Raw genomic sequence first — 24,147 nt, forward strand, 5'->3', positions numbered from 1 at the left:
GTCAAGTCGCCTTCATTTATATAGCACTTTTAACAATAATGGTTGCAAAGCAGCTTTTGCATATAATAGAAAATTACTGTAACAGATTGTTTATAGGCTTTACAACAGCTCTTGGATAAAGTTCTACACGTCCGCATCATGTTGTTTTCTTTCTTTTTCAAAGGCATGACATTTTGTAGTCATTTTGAATGTACACAAATAAAGATATATATATTACTGTTTCGAATGACAGAGTATGAAACGATAAAGTATTAAGTTATTTCCCCAACTGAGGAACAAATCCAAGTGATGGCGCCGGTGAATCGCGCTATTGAACATCGGTTCACTTCTGGCATTAACTTGACATCACAGCCGGTTCATTATTAAATGATTATTAATTCCTGTTCAGTATTAAACTTTGGACCGAACGAAAGATGCGCGAACCCAACTTTGCGGTATAGTTTCAGCTTCGATTCAAATAAATTTGTTTAGGCTTGGCGTTTAAAATAGGTTAAAGGTTGTTTGTAATAAAGGGCACAATGGGCTATTTTTATAGACTACTATGTATTTCTTTTTATTTTTATTATTATTATAAGTGGTTACTTATTTTTCATTTCTTGTTGTTTTCTGATAGCATTCATTTAAGGATTTGGCTATGCAAGTAAAATACGCATAGCCTATATGTTATTAATAATGTTTATAATGTTAATGTTGTATTTTATTTACAGGTCTTTTACACTATTTCTGAATATAGACTAGCCTAATAATATAATGCGTGTTTCCCTCTCAACATGACTGAGTGCACCACGCACAAGCACGCATCCTTGAGATATAAATTATAGGCCGATACATTTTAATAAAAAAGGCTTACATCATAAAACTCAGAAGAGTATGTATTTTAATATCTCTGATGTTCTCTGTTCTCTGGTTGTTAGACAGTAAGTCTGAATGACAGTTCATGCATGAACGTTAGGACTATACAGTCAATTATTACCTTTTTGTATTGTATAAAATATTTAATTTACAACGAATTATATTGATTTATATCTTAATTTATTATTATTATTATTATTTTAAACTTACTGGACGAGGGCGACCATGGTAGGCCAACAGTCATCATTTACCCTGTATTTACAGTATATCTATACAGAAGAAAGCCCTGTCTAGGCTCTTCTGTACGGGTTGTGTCGAACCATTCGTTAGTCTGGTTGTTTGATGAGAAAAATATGAAATGTAGTTGCAATAAACGCGTTAAGAATCCGTACAACTGCAGCAGAGGATGACTATTTTATCCTGCAGTACGGAACTGAGGAAGAGCTGATGACGGAACAGTTTGATCAAGATAAATAGCAATCTTGTGAACTTTACTTCTTTAAAAAAAAATTTCCTTCATCTCAGTAGCAGAAGATTATTGCTTGTTTATTTTTTTTATCAATACACATACAAATACAAAGTTTATTAAAAGTATATTCAAAGTTAATACAATTATTTGAATTGTGACTAAAATATGTCTCTAATCTTGTCTTTAATAGCACCTTGCTTGGGATTTTTGCTAAAATAGACACTTCAAAACATGTCAAACAACAACATAAATGATATATACATCATCCATATTTCCACATTTGTAATGACGCTATAACGCAAACCGAAAGTTTCTCGTGCGCACGCAAAAGTCCTATTTTTTATTTTTTTGCAAAGGTCCCCTCAGGGGCTCCGTACACAGGGGGCCTTGGTCAGGTCGAGATTTAAAAATATGAATCAAATGGATGCTTCAACTAAATTCTCTTTTAATTTAGAAAAAAAGAATGGTCAAAGTAGAACCATTCATCCTTTACGATCTGAATCTGGAATTCTTTGACAGATCTTTTGGATATTCGCCAGAGGGCAGTTGGTTTTTATGAGAATTTATATAAAAGTGAAGTTGCTGTAGAGCTAGAAAATGAGGGTGAGTTTTTCATTGAAAAGGGCTACTCGTCCTCTGAGTATGAGTGAGCTACAGAAGGCACTTCAAGGGATGGTGTCTGGAAAAACACCAGGCATCGATGGTATACCAGTGGACTTTTACAAGTCTTTTTGGTCAACAATAGGAGAAGATCTCCTAGAAGTCTTGAATACCAGTCTGGCAAGGGGTAAACTGCTTCAAAGTTGCCTCAAAAAAGGAGATCTTGGAGACATAAAGTGTTGGCGTCCAGTTTCTTTGCAGCGACTACAAGCTTTTATCGAAGGTCTTAGCTAACAGACTGGCTAATGTAATGGACAGTGTTATTCATCCTGATCAAACCTACTGTGTCCCAGGTAGATCGATATTTGACAGCATTTCTTTTATTCGTGATCTTATCGAAGTCTCCAAGATGCTAAACCTAACTTGTGGTTTTATTTCATTAGATCAAGAAAAAGCTTTTGATTGGGTAGAACATTGTTTTTTATGGAAGGTTTTAAATGCATTTGGCTTTAGTGAGAGAATTATTAACTACATTAAAGTCCTTTATAATTATGTGCAGAGTATTTTAAAGGTCAATGGTGGTTTATGTACTCCTTTTACAGTTTTCAGAGGCATAAGACAGGGTTGTGCATTATCTGGAATGTTATATTCTTTAGCAATTGAGCCTTTGTTAAATCAGATAAGGTGTAAACACCTGAAAAAAATGAACAGGATGTAGTACAAAACATTGTTGTATTGTTTTTTAACTTGGTACAATCTAGAATCTTAATTTTTATTATTATACATGTATTGATGATCTGCTTTCCTTTGAAAATATTTGGAGCTGTAATGATGCTCTATGTGCTATTTTTGAAGATGAATTAATTTTCACACTTTACTGATTTATATTAAGTTTTATTTATTTTTTTTATTTTTTTTGAGGCTATATAATTGTAACAAGATGAATTTTTGTAAACAAAACCTTTGTGAATTCTCAAAAAAATCTCTCTCTCTCTCTCTCTCTCTCTCTCTCTCTCTCTCTCTCTCTCTCTCTCGTACTGCATTAATGGCTGCATTAGTCTGCTATCAGTGGCTGAAGCCTCTGTTACTAGCTCTAAAATTACATTTTGGAATTAGCAATGGAGGCCTGGGATGAGATGCGTAAGAAATTAGTCCTACACACAAGAGTGTTTTAAGGACAAAAACCTGACAAAAGTCTTGAAATACATCATCTGAACAATGTTTTGAGGTGTGATAACCTGTTGATTTATTTAAAACTAATGCTTTATGTTATGGCCGGATTACCACCTCGGGTATGCATTATTTTTCTAATAATTCAACGGCCCGTTGTCAATTATTCCTTACAAAATACAACTCTAAGTCTCAAAAATTTGTTAAATATGCCCATATTGACTGCATTCTAGCTATTGACAAAGACTGACAAGTCCTTAAATTCATTCCCACATGTACCCGTATCTTGTGGGGAAAATTGAGGCATGCCAACATAGCCTTTATTTCACACTGTAAATGCAGACTAGTTACTATGGCAACCATAAGTTCTTGATCAACATCTCACTGTGAAATCCCTCCCTCTATCCATCCTGAGCCCTGGGAAAACAGCATGAGGCTCCTGCCTGTGTGGACTTTTAATATGGCTGAGGATTACAGAGCTCAGGAATAGGTTATATTTCATAAAAAACGATTACAGAGTCTAGGTTTGGCATTTAGCAGATTAAAATTCTCTGGGCAATCACATTATTGAAGAATACCAAAGTTGTTTGCTCACAAAAAAGGTATACTGAACAAAAATGGATCAAATTACATACAACCAAGACAATAAAACCATATATGTGCATCAATATTGCATTGAACTGGAAGATGAACTGGTATTAGTTAATAATGAGCATCGGTACAGTATATATTCTAAAATGTGAAGACACTACAACAATACAGTACATACACATACACACACCTGAAAAGCACTGTTTATTTCATTTGTATCTTTGATTTTATTTTATTACTGACTCTTTTACAAGGCACTTGAGTATTATTTTCTTGTTTCCTTTCTCTTCTACACAACTTTTCTTCTGATCTATTTGTTTGTGACCTCTCTTTCACTATGCATTTTCAAATCCCTACTATTACTAACACACGTAAATCAAATGTCACACGTAGGAGGCAGTACAAACCTAACAACCTGCGTAACTTTCCAGTGTCTTCTATTACTTTGTTCTCTTTTCCTATTGGTCTCTGGAATTGCCAGTCTGCTGTAAACAAAGCTGATTTCATTACATCTAATTCTAGTCATTCAGGTCTCAGCACTGACTGAGACCTGGATCAGACCAGAGGACACTGCCACACCTGCTACCCTCTCCACTAACTTCACTTTCTCACACACCCCTCGCCTGACCGGAAGGGGTGGAGGTACTGGTCTTCTCATCTCAAATGTTTGGAAATTTGATTCTTTACCACCTCTGTGTGACAATAGCTCATTTGAATTTCATTCCATTACCATCACTAGTCCTATTAAAATCCATTTTGTAGTTGTTTATTGTCCCCCAGGTCAGCTTGGCAGTTTACTGGAGGAGCTTGATGTGGTACTCTCATCCTTCCAGGAGGATGGTACCCCTTTCATAATTCTTGGAGACTTCAACATCCACCTGATCTCAGGCTGCTGATTTCCACACTCTGCTTGCCTCATTCGATCTCAAACGAGTATCCACTGCGGCTACTCACAAATCAGGTAACCAATTGGACCTTATTTACACGCGCTACTGCTCCACTGACCATACACTGGTCACTCCGCTGCACACCTCAGATCACCTCCTCCTCACTCTCATCCTGCCTCAGAACACAACACACACTCCTCCACAGGTCATACTTTCGGCAAAACCTATGCTCACTCTCACCCTTTCGCCTATCCTCTTTGGTCTCATCAACACTTCCTCCACCTGATCAGCTCTCAACACTAACAGTGCAACTGATACTATTTTCTCCACTTTAACATCCTGCTTGGACAACTTCTGTCCCCTTTCCTCCAGGCCAGCCCACGCCACACCCTCTGCCCCCTGGTTATCTGATGTTCTCCGCGAACATCGTTCTAAACTCAGGGTGCAGAGAGGAAGTGGCGCAAATAAAGATCTTACTGACCTTGGTCTTTATCAATCCCTACTCTCTTCCTTCTCTGCTAATATCTCTACTGCTAAAATGACTTACAATCACAACAAAATTAACAATTCTTCTGACTCTCGCATGCTTTCCAAAACCTTCTCCTCTCTTCTCAACCCTCCCCCTTCATGAACCCTAACAGCAGACGATTTTGCCACATTTTTCATAATTAAAACAACCACCATCAGCGGCCAATTTACCAAACCACAAACTGATACGCACATCTTACCAGCTAACACACACATTCTACCCTCCTTATCTCTGCTTTCAGAGGCAGAAGTATCCAAACTCCTCCTTTCCAGTTACCCTGCTGCCTGTCCGCTTGATCCTATTCCCACTAATCTACTTCAAGCCATTTCTTCCTCAGTTGTACCCGCACTCACACACATCATTAACACCTCTCTTCACACTGGTACCTTTCCCACAGCATTTAAGCAGGCTCAGGTAACCCCACTGCTTAAGAAACCCACTCTAAATCCAGCACGTTTGGAAAATTACAGACCGGTATCCCTTCTTCCATTCGTCGTAAAAATGAGTTGTTTTCAACCAGATATCTTCCTTTCTTACACAGAACAACCTCCAGGAGAACAACCAGTCTGGTTTCAAAAGCGGACACTCAACTGAGACTGCCCTGCTATCAGTAATTGAAGCTCTGAGACTGGCAAGAGCAGCTTCCAAATCCTCAGTTCTCATCCTGCTAGATCTGTCTGCTGCCTTTGACACAGTTAACCACCAGATCCTTCTGTCAATCCTAAAGATGAAAGGCATCTCGGGAACCGCACTCCAATAGTTCAAGTCTTACCTCTCAGGTAGGTCCTTCAGGGTGTCTTGGAGGGGTAAATTGTCTAAGACCCAACATCTAGCTACTGGGGTGCCTCAGGGCTCAGTGCTTGGACCACTTCTCTTCTCCATCTACATGTCATCACTTGGATCTGTGATTCAGAAACATGGCTTTTCCTATCACTGCTACACTAATGACACACAACTCTTCCTCTCATTCAAGCCTGATGATCCAACGGTAGCTGCTCACATCTCAGCCAGCCTGACAGACATTTCTGGCTGGATGAAGGACCACCACCTTCAACTAAACCTTGCAAAGACAGAGCTGCTTGTGGTCCCGGCCAACCAAACACTACACCACAACTTCTCCATTCAGCTTGGTTCGTCATCCATAACTCCTTCCAGGTCAGCCAGGAACCTTGGAGTTGTGATTGATGATCAATTGAACTTCACAGACCACATTGCTAGAACCGCCCGGTCCTGCAGATTCGCCTTATACAACATTAGGAGGATCAGGACCTTCCTATCAGAGCATGCTACACAACTCCTTGTCCAAGCGCTTGTTCTATCCAGACTGGACTACTGTAATGCTCCAGTCTGGTCTTCCAGCTTGCACTGTCAAGCTGTATTCAGCTTGGTTCGTCATCCATAACTCCTTCCAGGTCAGCCAGGAACCTTGGAGTTGTGATTGATGATCAATTGAACTTCACAGACCACATTGCTAGAACCGCCCGGTCCTGCAGATTCGCCTTATACAACATTAGGAGGATCAGGCCCTTCCTATCAGAGCATGCTACACAACTCCTTGTCCAAGCGCTTGTTCTATCCAGACTGGACTACTGTAATGCTCCTGGCTGGTCTTCCAGCTTGCACTGTCAAACCTCTGCAACTGATCCAGAATGCTGCAGTTAGAGTGGACTTTAACGAGCCGAAGAGAGCACACGTCACTCCTCTCCTCACTAAATTGCACTGGTTGCCAGTTGCCGCTCGCATCAAATTCGAGTCACTGACGTTTGCCTACAGAACAACCACTGACTCTGCTCCCTTTTACCTAAACTCATTACTTCAGACCTACATGCCATCCAGGAACTTGTGCTCTGCAAGTGAACAACGTCTTGTGGTGCCATCTCAAAGAGGCACAAAATCTCTTTCTCAGACCTTTACCTTGACTGTTCCCTGCTGGTGGAATGATCTGCATAACTCAACCAGAGCTGCTGAGTCCGTAGCCATTTTCAAGAAAAAGCTGAAGACACATCTTTTCGGTGCATCGGTGCATCCCTAATATATATATATATATATATATATATATATATATATATATATATATTGCAGAACCATCTACATATTGAAGAGTTGAATACAGTGTTTCAGATGAGGACATTTTTTCATTTATACTGCAAGACAACAATTACAGATCACAGATGACTAATGGTCCACTAAAACAATGAGTTTGGCAATTTATGCATGAGAATTTCTTTCATTACAACCTCCATAAAATATTTTCCTGTAAGATCTGAGGTCAGCAGGCAATTGTGCCTAGTCTAACACAACCGCACTATCACTCTAGCACGAATACTGGTATTTTTATGCGGAATGTTAAACGGTGAAGGCTTTTTTGAAATAACAAGCATAAAATGTCCCTGTCTGACATACATCACAGAAATACTGTGTCCAGAGAAATCACAAAAGTCTCTGTTTTAGCCCAAAGCTCTGTAAACGGCAAAAAAGATCTGACCACGGCTTGTGTGTTATAGCCTATCAGAAATCCTGGAGTTGCACCTCTACCCGTCAGTCATACTATGCACTGGGGTTTGCAGCATTGACTTTGAAGGATGGAGGTTTAGAGAGGAGGTATGCAGTTGAATTAAATAAATATATCCGGTGAGGGTTTCAGAGTGAAGCGCGATGCTTTAATTATTTACATGCATGCAGGTTACGTGTTTCTTTTCCAGCGTTTCAGAGATCCATTCGCAGTAAATGCTGCACGATATGTGTCTCCACGTGTGCTATTTGTTTGGGTTTTCAATAACATGCATTTTGGAAAGCATATAAAGTCTGCAGGGCTGGCAACTTTTGAGTTTAGCTTGGAGTGAGATTTTTTTTTTTTTTTTTGGAGGGGGGGGGGGGGGTATGTAAAAACAAATATTGCATCACAATAAGTGTAATTGTGATTGTCAAAACATTTGGTAACTAAATAGAATTTTATGAAGTTTAGTGACAACATGTTACAATGTTTACATTGTACAATGACTGGTATAGGATACAGTTTTTATTATTGCTTGACAAAAATTTCAAGATTTCAATTCAATTCTTGTGATTTGATTCCGATTTTGATTCAATATTGACTAATTTGGATACATGTTTATTTTAAATTTTATTGTAAAAAAATAATCTCACCTAATGCTGTAAAAATAGAGGGCCCAATCTGCTGGTATTATTAAAGGTTAAAAATAACATTAAATTAAATATAATGCAGTTTTTGTTATAATAACAATTATTTAATGACATAAGTAAAAATATAATAAATATGTAATATAGTGCTCAGCAAAATCTCTTCTCTAGCTATTTTTTCTATTCAATTAACATGCTATGGTCGTTAAATGGCTTTCCTGAGGTAAATGTAACGTTATGTGACATAATTGTTCTCCTGCTGTTATATTGACCTCTTTCCGTGGTTGAAAAACACTAATTGGTCGATATTATGTATACTTTCGGTAAGTTGTACTGCATCTTTAAATAAAAAAGTAACAGGTGATCGGTTCACGTGCACTTGAACTGAGGCGCTCAGCGATCTGTCACGTCACATTTACAAGCGCCAAACGTATTTTTGTCTGAATTTCGTAATAAAATTGACGGAATCTAAGAGCTGAGAATTAGTTTAATATTAAAAGTACCTCTTTGCTCCACAATTTTTCTGTGCGTGAGAAAATGGATGTGTGGCGTGAGAGCGTGTGAAAAGTGTCAATTGCGTGAGTCTCACACTCAATGCGTGAGAGTTGGCAGCCCTGAGTCTGACACGCTTTGTGTTTCATAGCGAAGTGTTGCACTGTTATTATGTACATGTGCGGAGCGTGTCTCAGCAACTTGGTTAACAAACTCCATCTCTGCATATGCTGCGAGTACAGAAGTGAGCTAGTTGCCTATTAGGCTAAAATTGCTTACAGCAGCTTTAAATTGTCCTTTATAGTTGGGTAACATTTAAGGATCTTCATCATGAAAAAGAGCAGAATGATTCCTGTGTAAATCGATGTAAAAACAAAACAAAAACATTCTTACATAAACTGCTCAGTTCAGTGCAACAGTTTATGCACGAATGGATTTATGGATTTACAAAAAAATTAATTTTGCTCATCATGAATAAGGCCCCCAAAAATGTTTAATTTATATAAAAGTATATGGACAAACCAGCATAAAAACTTTTTTTTAAGATATGCCATACTAAGAATTACTCAAGCCCATTAAACAAAAAAAAAACGAATCTTTTTTTCCCGCCCTTAAAAACATGGATAATGTTCCTTGAATATTTAATGGCTCTGCCCCCCTCAGTGAAAATCCCCTCACCCAATCTGGAGCAACAGCTTTCCCTGTGTGAATTTACACACTTGCACCCACACACTCACACGTGTGAAAGAGCCACGTAGTCTTAGTGAGTCAGTAATGGTGATGTTCAGTGTTGTAACTGCAGGTGGAGAACAGTCAGTCTGAAATGATGCAACACTAAATAGGTTTAATCCAAAGATATCCAAAAACACAATTCACATTAGGTGTTAAAAAATCTCAAATTCCCGCTCTGTCTATAAACTATATGCAAACATTGAGTACACTATACAAATAGACTAAGCCAGGGTTATTTGAAGTTAAAGTCAGCATGAAACGGAAGTTGCGAAAGTCTTTTCTTCCCCATCTTGACATAATATATATATGAATAATAATAATATGTAATAATAATAATAATAATAATATTACAAATATTATGAATATTTGTACTCAATCAAAGATTACAAATGATTAAAAATAGGCTTGTTTTTCAAGCGTTGATGTGACATTGCACTGTTGTTTTGGCACAATTGCTATATCACCTGAACGCAGCGATGCTTTTCTTTGTGATAACACATAGAAGGATTTACTTGGATTTATCTGATGTATTCATGCACATTTTGTGGAAAAATATGGCTGGTGACATCAGTTTTGCATTCACAGTGCTTTGCATGAGCAATTGAGAAAAGAAAAAAAAAGGGGGATTGGAATAACAGCAACCTGCTGGGAAGGAGAAAAAAATGCTTTAATGGCTTGATCAATCAAACCTTCCTTATGCTGCTATGGCTGCAAAACTACATGGTATTAGAGGACTGTTATACATATCTTTGAATGATATCTGCACAGCTGTCACTGTTGAAACTATCATAATATTTTGTTTTTTATGCACTGGATGTTAGCCACAGCTGCATGCTCGCTTTAATACAGTCTAGCTGATATAGGAAATATTCCATAATCATGCAGTCCAAGAATTGATCATTTGACTTTTTTTGAGGCTGTAGTTTTGATAAAAGTGTGTGCTAAACAAGTAAGCTAATCTTTATATATATTGATTATGACAATATTATGATAGTGATCATACAGTATATAGTTGCTTATGTATGTATGTATATACACTCACCTAAAGGATTATTAGGAACACCATACTAATACTGTGTTTGACCCCCTTTCGCCTTCAGAACTGCCTTAATTATATGTGGCATTGATTCAACAAGGTGCTGAAAGCATTCTTTAGAAATAGGATAGGATAGCATCTTGCAGTTGATGGAGATTTGTGGGATGCACATCCAGGGCACGAAGCTCCCGTTCCACCACATCCCAAAGATGCTCTATTGGGTTGAGATCTGGTGACTGTGGGGGCCATTTTAGTACAGTGAACTCATTGTCATGCTCAAGAAACCAATTTGAAATGATTCGAGCTTTGTGACATGGTGCATTATCCTGCTGGAAGTAGCCATCAGAGGATGGGTACATGGTGGTCATAAAGGGATGGACATGGTCAGAAACAATGCTCAGGTAGGCCGTGGCATTTAAACGATGCCCAATTGGCACTAAGGGGCCTAAAGTGTGCCAAGAAAACATCCCCCACACCATTACACCACCACCACCAGCCTGCACAGTGGTAACAAGGCATGATGGATCTAGGCATGTGCCGGTATCACATTTTCATGCTGCGATTAATTGAGTGATCTTTTATCACGGTATATGGTATTATCACGATATTTTAATTGCACATGAGAAACAGATGGATTGGGGGATGTAAAAAAATAAATAAAACTTGCATCACAAGGTGTAATTGTGATTGTCAAAACATTTGGTAACTAAACTGAATTTTATTAAGTTTAGTGACAACATGTTACAATGATTACATGGTACAATGACTGGTAGGCTACTGTTTGTATTGCTTAACACAAATTTAATGATTTCAATTCAATACTTGGGATTTGATTTAAATCTTGATTCAATATTGACTAATTTTGGATAAATATTAGGAAGGCTACAGTAGATAGCCCACATGTTTTGTTTTTTTTTTCATGAAAAAAAAACCCTCACATAATGCTATGTAACCATATAGAGCCCTATCAGCTGGTATTATTAAAGGTTACAAATAACTAATTAAATCAAATATAATGTGGTTTTCATTATAATAACAATTATGTAATGACACAAGTAAAAATATAATAAATATGTAAAAAAGTGCAGTGCACATATTCAGCAAAATACTCCTCTTTATCTGTTTTAGTCATCTAACATGCTGCTGGTCATTAAATGGTTTAAATGTAACGTTCTGTGACACAATTGTTCTCCTGTTTCATATCAAAAGTAACCTGCTCTGTCTTGTTTGACGGTCTTCGTGTCCTCTTTGCTCCGCGATTTTTCTCTGCGTGAGAAAACGGATGTGTGGCGTGCGCGTGTGAAGAGTCTCGCGCTGAATGCGTTGAGTTGGCAGCTCTGCTTTTAGAAGCGGGATGGATCCGGATAGATCGGCGGCGGCGTTCCTCCTTCCACCATGCTGCTTCTCCATGTGAGGACTGTTTACATTAGACTAGAAGTGCGCACCGGCCGCATGCTTATACACGTGGCGATTGTTTACATCAGAGTGCGCAAGTGTTTCGCGCAGCATATACGCAGTGTTTGTTTAAGCGGTTGATGGAAAATAAGCTAGAATGCGCGTTTTAAAAATCTAAATTCGGATCTATTATTTTTCACAGTATTTTGAAGTGCCCGCGATAACAATATCGTGCATATTCATTACCGCGATTTATCGCATTACCGAATACCGGCACATGTCTAGATGGATCCATGTTCTCATTCTGTTTACGCCAAATTCTAACTCTACCATCTGAATGTCTCAACAGAAATCGAGACTCATCAGACCAGGCAACATTTTTCCAGTCTTCAACTGTCCAATTTTGGTGAGCTTTTTCCTATTTGTAGTGGAGATGAGTGGTACCCGGTGGGGTCTTCTGCTGTTGTAGCCCATCCGCCTCAAGGTTGTGCGTGTTGTGGCTTCACAAATGCTTTGCTGCATACCTCGGTTGTAACGAGTGTTTATTTCAGTCAAAGTTGCTCTTCTATCAGCTTGAATCAGTCGGCCCATTCTCCTCTGACCTCTAGCATCAACAAGGTATTTTCGCCAACAGGACTGCCGCATACTGGATGTTCTTCCCTTTTCACACCATTCTTTGTAAACCCAAGAAATGGTTGTGCGTGAAAATCCCAGTAACTGAGCAGATTGTGAAATACTCAGACCGGCCCGTCTGGCACCAACAACCATGCCACGCTCAAAATTGCTTAAATCACCTTTCTTTTCCATTCTGACATTCAGTTTGGAGTTCAGGAGATTGTCTTGACCATGATGCATTGAAGCAACTGCCATGTGATTGGTTTATTAGATAATTGCATTAATGAGAAATTGAACAGGTGTTCCTAATAATCCTTTACACTGTAAAAAATTTCTAACCCTCCCAAATCAAAAATTTCAAGTGACCGATAACATCTAAATTTTTCAATTGGCCCAAGTGAAATTCTTGTTGCAATAGTCTGTTAACATTGGCTCAATGAGAAATAATACGTCAGACTAATTGAAAAATTTAGATGTTATCGGTCACTTGAAATTTTTGACTTGGGGATGTAATTTTTTTTTTTACAGTGTAGGTGAGTGTATATATACTGTATAAATATATGCAGTATATATAGTTTTATTGACTCACTGAACCAAAATAATCTGAATGTGCATTTCATATGACACAGATGCTTTACCATTCAATGTGGGCGGCGCTATGTTGTGTATTCATTTAGCTTCACGACCATAAGTAATGTTACACTTTCATTGCTCTAGTTAATATCTGCAATCTAGGCCATTGCTCAAGTCTGAATTTGTACCGCTGGACAGGGCCAGGCAGCTGCGGGCTGTAACAAGATGAGAGATGGACTCATCCATGTGAAATAGAGCCAAAGCTGGCTGTCCAGTTATCATAATTTGACCTGGAACAAAGCATGACAGAAACAGACACCTACATTAAGATGTATTCCCATCTCTCTCTCTCTCTTTTCCCACTGCTTCTCCCTAAATCATTTCTCTCCATAAGACTTCACATTAACCTCTAACACTTCCTTTCCATTCTGGTTCCAGTCTAGAAGCAACTTTCTGATTGTGATCATATACCTCAGCTAAAAAAACATTTGCCTTGTCACCACTCCATGTTTTCACTAATAACATCTCATCAGTAGAAGGAGTGTTGATAGATCTCAACACCCTTTTGATCTCATTCCTGCTAAATAAAGACTCAAAAGAAGAACAATCCATTGATTCTTTTATACACGTTCTCTCAAAATGTAAACACTCTCCTAATGCCCTACACTCAATGTGCCAATACATTTCATTCATTTGTGATTGCTCAATCTCCTTATACAGTTTCCTGCATCATCTTTTCCTGAGTCAATAATAAAATGGCTTGTTGATGTAGTTATATTGATTTGTTTTCTTTGGTTGGTGGTAAATTCATTTGCCTCAAGTAGTTTGAGCTAAGGTCAGCTTGACCTTTTTAAGAAACTACTTTTCTTGTGCCTGCATAAAATATACGGCCTTTGTAGTTTGAGAAAACGCATCAATTAGACCTTCGGCCAGAGAGACTGAAGAACCACGTATCCTGGAGATTTGCAATTAAATATACATTAAAGACAAACGGCCATCAATGCACTGCCCCTTCTGGACATCAAAGACCTTTGGAGGATGTCTCCTAGTAAGCATTAGCCAAGTAACACATCAACAACTGTTTGCATGGGATTTGCGTCAGAGAAACAAACCACTCTGAGGCTCAGTGCTGCTGGCTGAATGCTACTGGTTGTGTTCTCTCAACGTGATCTCATGAGAATATGTGTGTATTTTTACAGAGAGTGTAGTTCTACCAAACGTACATTTACTTACGTTTTCATACCCATTGAAACGTACAATATTTACGTATTGACAGCACTAAAACGTGAATTATTTACATTTGAACAACTTTACAGATGTACAAATGCATACGAATTCCTATTTATGAATATTAAAATCATGGCATTAAAGTTTTTTTTCTATTGTATTCAACTGTCACATCAATTACATGTTTTGTCGCATTTATTTAATGCAGTTTACTCATCTACTTAATATGAAATAATAACATTTCGCTTTGTTCTGTGACTTCTGCTGCATACCTGTTTTACATAATGTTAATCAATCGTTCAAGCATTATTTATCATGTAATATTTATTTTGTTCACCGTAGGACACAAAAGCCGTTTTCTCCTGTGCTGTGACTGATAATAGAACCATAAAATACACCAAAACGGAACATAAATTCACAAAAGACATCAATTTTATTAGTTTGCTGTAATCCAAATCTTTAGAATCCGTGCGATTGTGAGGAACAGATCCAAATTCAGCCCTTTATCCAGCGATTTAATCTCCATTCTCAACAGTGACAGTAAACATCAAATCCTGCACTCTTTTGAATTAAAAAATTGCTGCCTCAATAAACTTGAAGCACATTTTACGGCAGTGCTGCAACACTATCTCGCGACCAATTCATATTTTACGAGGTGGCTAATTCGTATGAATTCGTACGACCTCACTCATATGATTTTGTAAGATTTATTTAAAAAAAATTCTAAATGAAACAATTGGGCTTCAGTCAAGTCATATTGCGCAAATAATTGATCCGTTCAGTTCGTACCGCTTATTAAAACTCCTAAATTGTAATGTATACAATTATTTAATAGTCTGATTTTATGTTTCGCTGTGGGTGGTCAGAGTACCAGCAAAATGTGGGAAGTTCCAGAACGCAAGAAAAACGGAGGGTACGCAACAGATTAAAATATAGAAGTGCCGGTACTGTGTACCAGTGCGTACCGGCCCACTTCGAGCACTGAGGATAGGGTTTAAGGATCTAACATTAATCTATAAAATGTTAAAAAGGAAATTATACAGATTTATCTGATATAAAAGATTCGTAAATATTTCACGTTTTTTAGCTGTTAAAATGTAATAATGCTGCTTAAATGTTGCCAATATGTCCATTTTGTACATTTCAGCATCTACCTAAATGTACAAAGTATGTTTTGTGTCTGTTAGTGTTACATATTAATACCTGTATTAACAATGAAACCAGGCTGGTTCTCTACAGGACCGTTTCAAAAGAGCACTGGGCCCTAACATCACAAGGACCACCCAAATCTACCCAGCGAAGACCTATACAATGAAGTCTTCAAACTATACAGTTGTTCAGCATATTAGGATGATTTCTGAAGGATCATGTGACACTGGAGACTAGAGTAATGATGCTGAAAATTCAGCTTTGCCATCACAGGAATAAATGACCTTTTAAAATATATTACAGAAAACAGTTATTTAAATTGTGTATATATATTTTACCATAATACTGTTTTACTGTCTTTTAATCAAGTAGCTTGGTGAGCATAAGAGACTTCTTTCAGAAACATTACACAGACTTAACGGACTTAATAAAACGAACTGTGTTTTAGCACTGCCCATGAGAATGATACAAACACATTTTTGAGTTACTTGCAAAATTATGATAGTGAGGACTGCAAGCCGAAGTTCATTTTAATTTTTCATGTTTCTTACCAAACAAGAGCCTGTGAATTATTTACCACGATTACATGTTAACATTAACATTATCATTAAGTTTTCATTCTCGAAACAAGAAGAGGTGTATAATAGTTCCTTCCCCTCGTGCTGAGTGAGGGTCGGATTTGCGATGGCTTGGATTGTGCAAGTCAGACCGCGATATCTTAGGTAACACATGTTTGTGTACAGGAGCGTGAATGATTGTGTTTATCAGCGATGCAAGTGGGACGCATTATTGCCAGGACACACATACAAAGAATCGTGATTTGCACACAGTTTGAATCACAACAACTAAAGCGGCTTCAGAATAGCAATTACAAGACAACCTCCATCATCAACAATGGCTTCAATCAAACAAAGACCCATCAGTGTGATAAAAGCAACTTTTGTCTAGAATATCTGAAAAGAATTCATATTTTTATATTTTGTTTTTTACAGTTGACCACAACAAACCAAGCTAGCTTTCAAAAGAAAACCCAGATACAGATAGCCTTTAGTATCTCCTCTCAATCACTGGATCTGTGCTTTGGGTCATGTTCTAAATATATAACTTATTATGAATGACCATTAATATTCCAGAGCTGTTTCTAAGGTCGTTTTCCCCACATATAAAATACCCCTGGACTGTTGCTGCATTATTAACATTCCTACCATTAACACTATCCTAGTGGGCAGGGATACTATTCCACACAGTCATATCTCCTTTGTCTAACACAATGTTTTTTCACTGCTAGCTATTGACTCTATTAATGTGATTCTTCCCTGAAGGGCATTGTAATGCTAACATGTGGGAAGTGATTCAGCCACTGGGCTATTTATAAACCCGTTTTTCCTTTTGAAAATCAACCCTGCAGTGTAGATGGTTTTAAAGGACCATGGCATGTGTGGCAGGACAAGTCAATAAAGTCGGATTTTGTTGCACACCATTCCAAATTTTACTTTTACTTCAGAACAAATCACAAAATGGAATGAATGTTCTCAAATATCTTGTGAACAAATTCTGTTCACCCTCATGTCGTTCCGAAACCTATATTACAAACTTCTTTCTTTCTACTTTTGATTATAAAAGAAGATATTTTTAGGAATATTTTAACTGTTTTATCCATACAATGAAAGTCAATAGTATTCAAATCAACATCGGACCCAATTAACCTTAACTTTATTGGGAAAAAATAAAGTTTTGTTTGTTTCTTTATAGTTTAATGCCATGCCAGCTACCACAGCTACATTTATGGTGAGAAAAAAAGTGAAAGATATAATAAATAAATAATGTACACAAACTTTTTTTATTTCCTTTTGTGTTCCACAGAAGAAAGAAAGTCATATAGGTTTGGAATGACATTAGGGTTAGTAAATAATGATCTCCTTATTAATATATGGAATTTGATTGCTTCATATTTTCAATGCAAAAACCAAGATTATTATAGTTGAAAAAAAAAAAAAACATTATTAATTTTTTTTTTTTTTTAAATAAAACGTTTTTGTTACTTGACATAAAATAAACTTTAAAAAAATATTTTAAAAAGTGCAAACTTATTTTATTTCAGCTAGTTCCCAAATAAACATTTTTCATTTAGTTTAACTTGATGTGCTAAAACAATTAAAACTAAAATAAAATAAATGAATAAAAACTATATAGACATGTAAAAAACAATAAAACTGACAAAAACACAACAAAATTAATAAAAATAACAAAAATGGAAATTAAAATGGAAAATATAAAAACTAATTCAAACTATTAATAAAAACCGTAAGTGTCTCAATAATACTAAAATACATTGGCACAAAAAAAATCGAATGCATCAGAAATTAAATGATTAACTATGGGAGGAACACGTTCAAATAATCTACACAATCAGAATGATTGGAGGCCTATATAGCCGACTCACCTTCGTTCCTCTGCAGTCTTTTCTGCATCCCGACTCCTCACTCTCGGCTAGTTCCTATCCCAGCCAGAGATACGGGCTGAGTACTCTGGGTTCGGGCCACATTCTGAGCTCGGAGCCCTACCCCGGACAGCATGCCAAATACCCATCCTCTTTTACACAATCTAATTATTTGTAAGTGTGAACTTTTCATTTAAGAGTGTGTGCTCGAGTAGAACAAATGCCTTTGCACACTGCGGCTCACCTAAACATCTATTCTTATCTCAACCTCCAAGGGCATGTTCTGTGTTTAAAGACATTGCATCATACTCACTTTTTCGGCCTGTAGTCCGGAATGTTCCTGTCCAAGGAGATGCGGTCACTCAGTTGAGCATTGTAGCCGTACTCCTCGTACCTCCCTTCGCTCTCTCGGCTGTCCTCCCCCAGCGTAGCAGCTGCACCACCCTGTCCTAGACCTCCAGGACCCTCCACCAGTCCCATGGGTTTGGCTAGACCTGCAAAGCAGAAAAGATGTTTGACTTCAGTTGACATGACAAAGGTCAACATATCCCATTAGTATTGTAAAGCAAAACTGGGTTCATTACTGTGGGAGTACCCACCAGTGACATGCAAATCATAACTGCTGAACAAGAGTATGGGCGATAATTGGATGTTGGACACCAAGACACCACCTTCGCCTTATGTCACCTCTTTCATACAGATCTCCCGGGGGGGGGAGGTGGAAAGCAAGTGAACTGTGTTTAAAGGGTTGTCAGTGCAGAGTAAGACTTCTTTGCCTTTGGAAATTCAGGTCTAATTTATCCTCTCGCTCTATGCTAATTAGAATGGGATTGATGCGAGGGTTGTTTCCGGCACAGGGCACATCATATACTGTGTAGTTTGGCACCCAAAGAATGTGACAAAGAAGAATTCTACAGAATGTATCCATTATACCAGTGAATGTCAGATGGTTGTTCCTTATCAGAATCATTGGTCAGAATAATTGGCGTTATTCAAAAGTCTAGATTTAAACCTTTGCCGTGCTCTTTAAAAGGGATGAAATGTGTAACATCCATTAATGATGCCGTTTCAATTTGACATTTAAAAGAGCAAAATTATATGTTTCACTAAATTATTAACAGCTACATAAAAATTCTATCAAGATTCAGAAATAAGTGTATGATCCAAGGATGTTCGTATTAAAGCCTTGAATTACAAAGTGTTTCTAAACTGGGACTACATTGAAAGAGGGAAATATCTTGTAGCTGACTATATTTTACTTGTTTTTTTCATAAACTGTGCCATTGAAGTTCAGAATATCAACCTAGGTTAAAATTTTTTTTTTTTTTATTAATAATTAAAATGTGGCATGTTCTAAGCTGCTGCACAATATCAGCATTTATGTAACCTTACATTCTATATCAATGTTTCTACGTAGCTTGGCAAACATAATACAATAAGCTAATAAACTAGGAGTTTATTTCCCAATGTTATTGATACACATACACCTATTTATTAAACATCTGTGTCTTTTATCATATTGCTGTGGTTCTTGTTTTCTAAAAGCAATAAGGAATTAGTGTATAATAAGTGCGTATATAACACATAAATACATAAATGAACAATCCCAAGTAGGAAACCAGGGGCAGTGTTGTCATAATTAACTAAAACAAAAATGATTTAAAATGTTTTAGTTGATTGAAATAAACATTACATAAAAAAACTTACATTAGAAATGCCTTGGCAACTTACTGATATAAAATAAGTTTAAGTATTATAATTACGAAAACTAAAAAGCTTTAAGCTAAACAGAAAACTAATAAAAATGCTAAAGTACATAAAAATGGCTATTACAAAGTAAATTAAAAATGAAAACTAAAATATAAAAATAAAAGCTTGTTCAAATCTTTAATAAATACTATAACAATATATAAATAGTAGTAAAATAACACTGACGGGAAGCACTTAAAATCAGCATACGTAAGGACAACCCTTAACTGTGGAAAAAGCACAAGTGGTGTATTGCGTCATTTTACTGTGGCCATGCAGGATTGATATGTCAGCTCATTATGACTCTGAATGTTTATGTTTCTCAAGACCACACATTTGAAACCTTGTCTACTAGGTAAAAAGCTTCCCTGATCATGAGCTTTTCCTTTCACAAACATGAAATTTAAGAAATTCTGAGTGATTTTTGAGAAGGGATGGTTTGGCTCTGGGGGGTCACCATGCTTGGAAACAGAACGTACAGATTGTGTTTTGGAATCCAAACCAGGCTGTTCCACAAATACCAGTTGGTGCAGCATTAAACCCTATTCCAGCCTGAACCCTATAAAGCAACCACAAATGGCTGGATCCCAGCTGATGTACATAAAATATTCCAGGTCTGTCTCTCTTCCTGGCAGTCGTGACCTCCCAGAGCATTGACTTGACTTGGAGTCTGAGTTCTTGCATCATAGGTGTTCTGGCAAGCTTGAGCTGAAATTGTAATGTCTCTTTGAAACCGTCTGAGGGTTTGTGTCTCTTTCACTGTCATTGTTATTTCCATTGTCTCGAAGGCTGCCTCTGTTGGCTGTTTTGAGAGAATTCTATTGCATAGCGGCCTGGCATTTTGACACTAATCCCTGAGAGCCAGCTGTCTATGGCAGAGAGAAACTGCATATCACAGTGACTTAATGCAGTGGTCTGCTAATACAATGCAAAATGTTGAGGTGAAACATAATATTATAATTTTTCAAACTGCATATATGTTATAGACCAACAAAGCAACACAATGCCATTGCTTACATATCTCTCTGCTGAAAAACAAAAAAGCAAAACAGTTCAAAAAATTCTAAGCTGGTTTGATGGTTAAAAAGATATTGGTCACTCGTCAAGTGCTGGACAACCAACTAAACAAACTGAAAACCAATTTGGCCAGGCTTTGAAACCATCTAGACCAGGGTTTCTCAAATCCTGTCCTAGAGGGCTACTGCCCTGCAGAGTTTATCTCAACCCTAATTAAACACAACTGAACCAGCCAATCAAGGTCTTCAGAGTTACTAGAAAATTGCAGATAGGGGAGTTTGATCAGGGTCTAGACAATAAGAACACCCGTTTAGCCAGGCTGGGAGACCATCTAGACCAGGGGTGTCCAAACCTGCTCCTGGTGTTTTGCAGAGTTTAGCTCCAACAAATCACACTTGAAACAGCTAATCAAGGTCTTCAGACTCCCTAGAAACTTCCAGGCAAGTGTGTTAGTGCTGGTTGGTGCTAAACTCTGCAGGACAGTGGCCCTCCAGCAGCAGGATCAGACAACCCTGATCTAGACCATCTTAAACCATCTAAGACTAACAAATAAAAATATACATTGCAGGATCACCTCTTTTCTCACAGTATCTGAAATGGCTTGATCAAGGATCCGGTCTCTCTAAACCCCTCCTTTCCGAGAGCCTACTCTGCTCTGATTGGTCAGATGGCCCAGTCTGTTGCCATTGGTCTACCACTTACAGCACATGCCAGAAACTAAACGACCATTACCATATCTGAAATTCAGCTCCAGAGGCTTCCTCAGCAATTGTAAACAGTGATATGGACAGTAATGATGGCAGTTTTATTGTATCAATTCAAGCCCAAGTCTTCATCCTTTGAAAGTGGCAATATAGCAAACGCCTCCATGAAAGTAGACGTAGGGTATTTCAAACTCCAAACTAACTAGCTAACTGACTTTCTCCGATTATTTTCGTGGCTGCTAATACATTTGGCAAAGGAGATTGTGTTTTAGCTGCTGTTCAGCTCAGAGATGCTATTAACCGCTGTCTATGTAAATGCGCATGTGCATGCGTGTGTGCTCAGATAATAATAATGCTTTGAAGGCTGTAAAGAGACAGCAGTGATTACAGTGAGCTGAAGAAATTAAGTTACAAAGACCAACGGAAACAGGCTCTGTATGTGGACTAGCAATTATTCTGTTTTCTTACCTCTTAAAAAAAAATTTCTAGTTTACAAATCTACAAGTCTAGAAACTAATCGGCAGTTGCTTCTAAACCATTAGCACTGTTTCTGTTTCTATTTTCAGCTCTACATGAAAAGAAATGTCATAATTACACAAATTTATGAAATACATTTAAAAAAAGCAACAAACAAGAAACAATAACCCCTTTCACACATACAGCATTTATTGTGATATTACTGTGTGAACGCGGAATGAAGATTACCGGTATTTTGCAGGTAAGAGGTCAGAACACGCTGACGTAAGAAGTGATTTGGGCCAATCAGAAACTGTTAAAAGAGCAACGGCTCTGGGCCATTCATAAAATTACGAAGCATATGATGTGTTTACTCAGCACTGTTTACAAATGTCTTCAAATTGGAGTGATACCGAAACTAAAGCACTTCTCCTCGTCGGGGCAGATGAAGAGATTTGTCAACAACTTTAGAGGTCACTTTCGGTTAATGACATCACAGAGTTTACCGGTATTTTGGAACTGATGTGTGAATGGTCTGTTAATGGTATGAACAGCACATTTTTGAATTTACCGGTAAAGTCGTTCTGGCAATTTTACGGTAATTTACCAGGATTGCTGTGTGAAAGGGACTATTGTTTAATGAGGTTGCACATATTAGGACACGTATAACATGTACAGACTTCTTATATGGAAAATCTGACCAAAGCACTGTTAAACTGACAATTTATTTTGCATTTAGAAATGTATACAAATGAATTGTATGCCCAATGTAAATGTTTTTTAATGATAAAATTATTCAACATGGCTGATGGAATATTTAATTGCAAATTTGGAAAATAAAAATAAACAATGATTCTAAGGAAATTATTATATTATTGTTTTGAATAATAATTCCTGTGATATAATAATTAATTCACCAGATGGTAATAAAAACTGTTTCTATAGGAAATATATCAGCACTGGAATTGTAATTTGTGTTCCCTTCCTTTCTGTTTCATGCATTCAATAAAACACATTTGTTTATTTTAAAAAAAGTAAAGGAAAAAAATTGGATTCCAATTTGGCAAAAAAATATAGGACTTTTTTGAAAAAGTGAAGGATGTGTGCCTGAAATTCATGATTCTCTCTCTCTCTCTCTCTCTCTCTCTCTCCCTCTCTCATGGACTGGACTTTCCAGACTCATTATTTTAACAGGCTGCTCGGCAGTCTGTCTTTGAGAAATGGCTTATGAACGGATACTGTTAGCTATTTTTTTGCAAAAAGCTTTGAATTTCATGACAGATAGCTCCAATTCCACTTTCTTTTAAAGTCCCTGTAAAGGCAATTCTAAAAAAAAATTCTAAACGCATTATAAATGTTAGAAATGTATTGCTAAATCATATTACAAAGACTGTGAACTGTGAAGTACTGAATTGTGGAGTTAGACCGTTAAACAGTTTTTCACCATTGCTGTGTTCCGGATTTTTTGGGCGGGGCTAAAACGGGGGCTCGATGACGCACTGAAGCCCCTGAGCTCCTGGACACGCCCCTACTTGATGACGCACTGGAGCCCCTGACGCTGGCCCCTCCCCTAACAATATAGCACATTCACATCAGTTTGCCGATCGCGAGTTACTGTCAGTACTATTAGTTACTACATCCTACAGTTTGCTAGCTAGCTATGCCTTCGTCACGGAAATGCGTATTACCTGGATGCGATCACGTACAAAACAGATCGGTGTCCTTATTTAAATTTCCGAAAAACTATCATATCAACAAGAGGTGGATTAATTTTGTGAAGTGCCACCTTGATGGAGAGTCGAGGATCACCGCCAAAACCCGCCTCTGTAGTGATCATTTTACACGGGATAGTTAGTTTTATAAACTTTCGTCGGAGTCAACTGGGATTCACTGATAATCCGCTGTTACTGGTGAATGGGGCGGAACTGACTATCCCTCGAGATAGTTGTCGGCGATCATCCTCCCGTCGCGCCGACAACTGGTGCCATCGTCGGCAGTGCGTGCCCACCAATGAGTGTAAGTTGCCTTGTGTGCTTATGTTATAATTATAGTAGGTAGTCCAGGCTCGAACATGTATGGCTTTGTAAAACAAATTAAGCTGCTAGGAGTATCCATTCCGGCTGTAGCGGTGACAGACAGTTGAGTGTGGCGACGGTAGCTTTCCCACGAGTGGGCGTGGTTTCAGCGCAGCCAGCGGACACGCCCCCAGCGTTTGAGAGCAGAGACTACTGCTCATTTTTTCAAGATTTTGATAGCTTATTTTATGTACTTGCCGGCTTTTTTTATCATTCAAATTTGGCTGGGTGGCTAATAACACATTTTT

At 37.7% G+C, this 24,147-nt stretch overlaps 1 protein-coding gene across 1 annotated transcript in view; it reads right to left on the minus strand.

Annotated features, from left to right (window-relative positions):
• Positions 1-24,147, minus strand: part of galnt9 (polypeptide N-acetylgalactosaminyltransferase 9) — a 97,638-nt gene that overhangs the window by 66,722 nt on the left and 6,769 nt on the right. Inside the window, exon 2 of the mRNA XM_084113457.1 lies at positions 18,212-18,392. Within this exon, the coding sequence (XP_083969583.1) occupies positions 18,212-18,392 (181 nt within the window). The remainder of the gene's footprint in view (positions 1-18,211; positions 18,393-24,147) is intronic.

Source organism: Abramis brama (genome assembly GCF_963993115.1).
Source record: "Abramis brama genome assembly, chromosome: 5".
NCBI lineage: Eukaryota > Metazoa > Chordata > Actinopteri > Cypriniformes > Leuciscidae > Abramis > Abramis brama.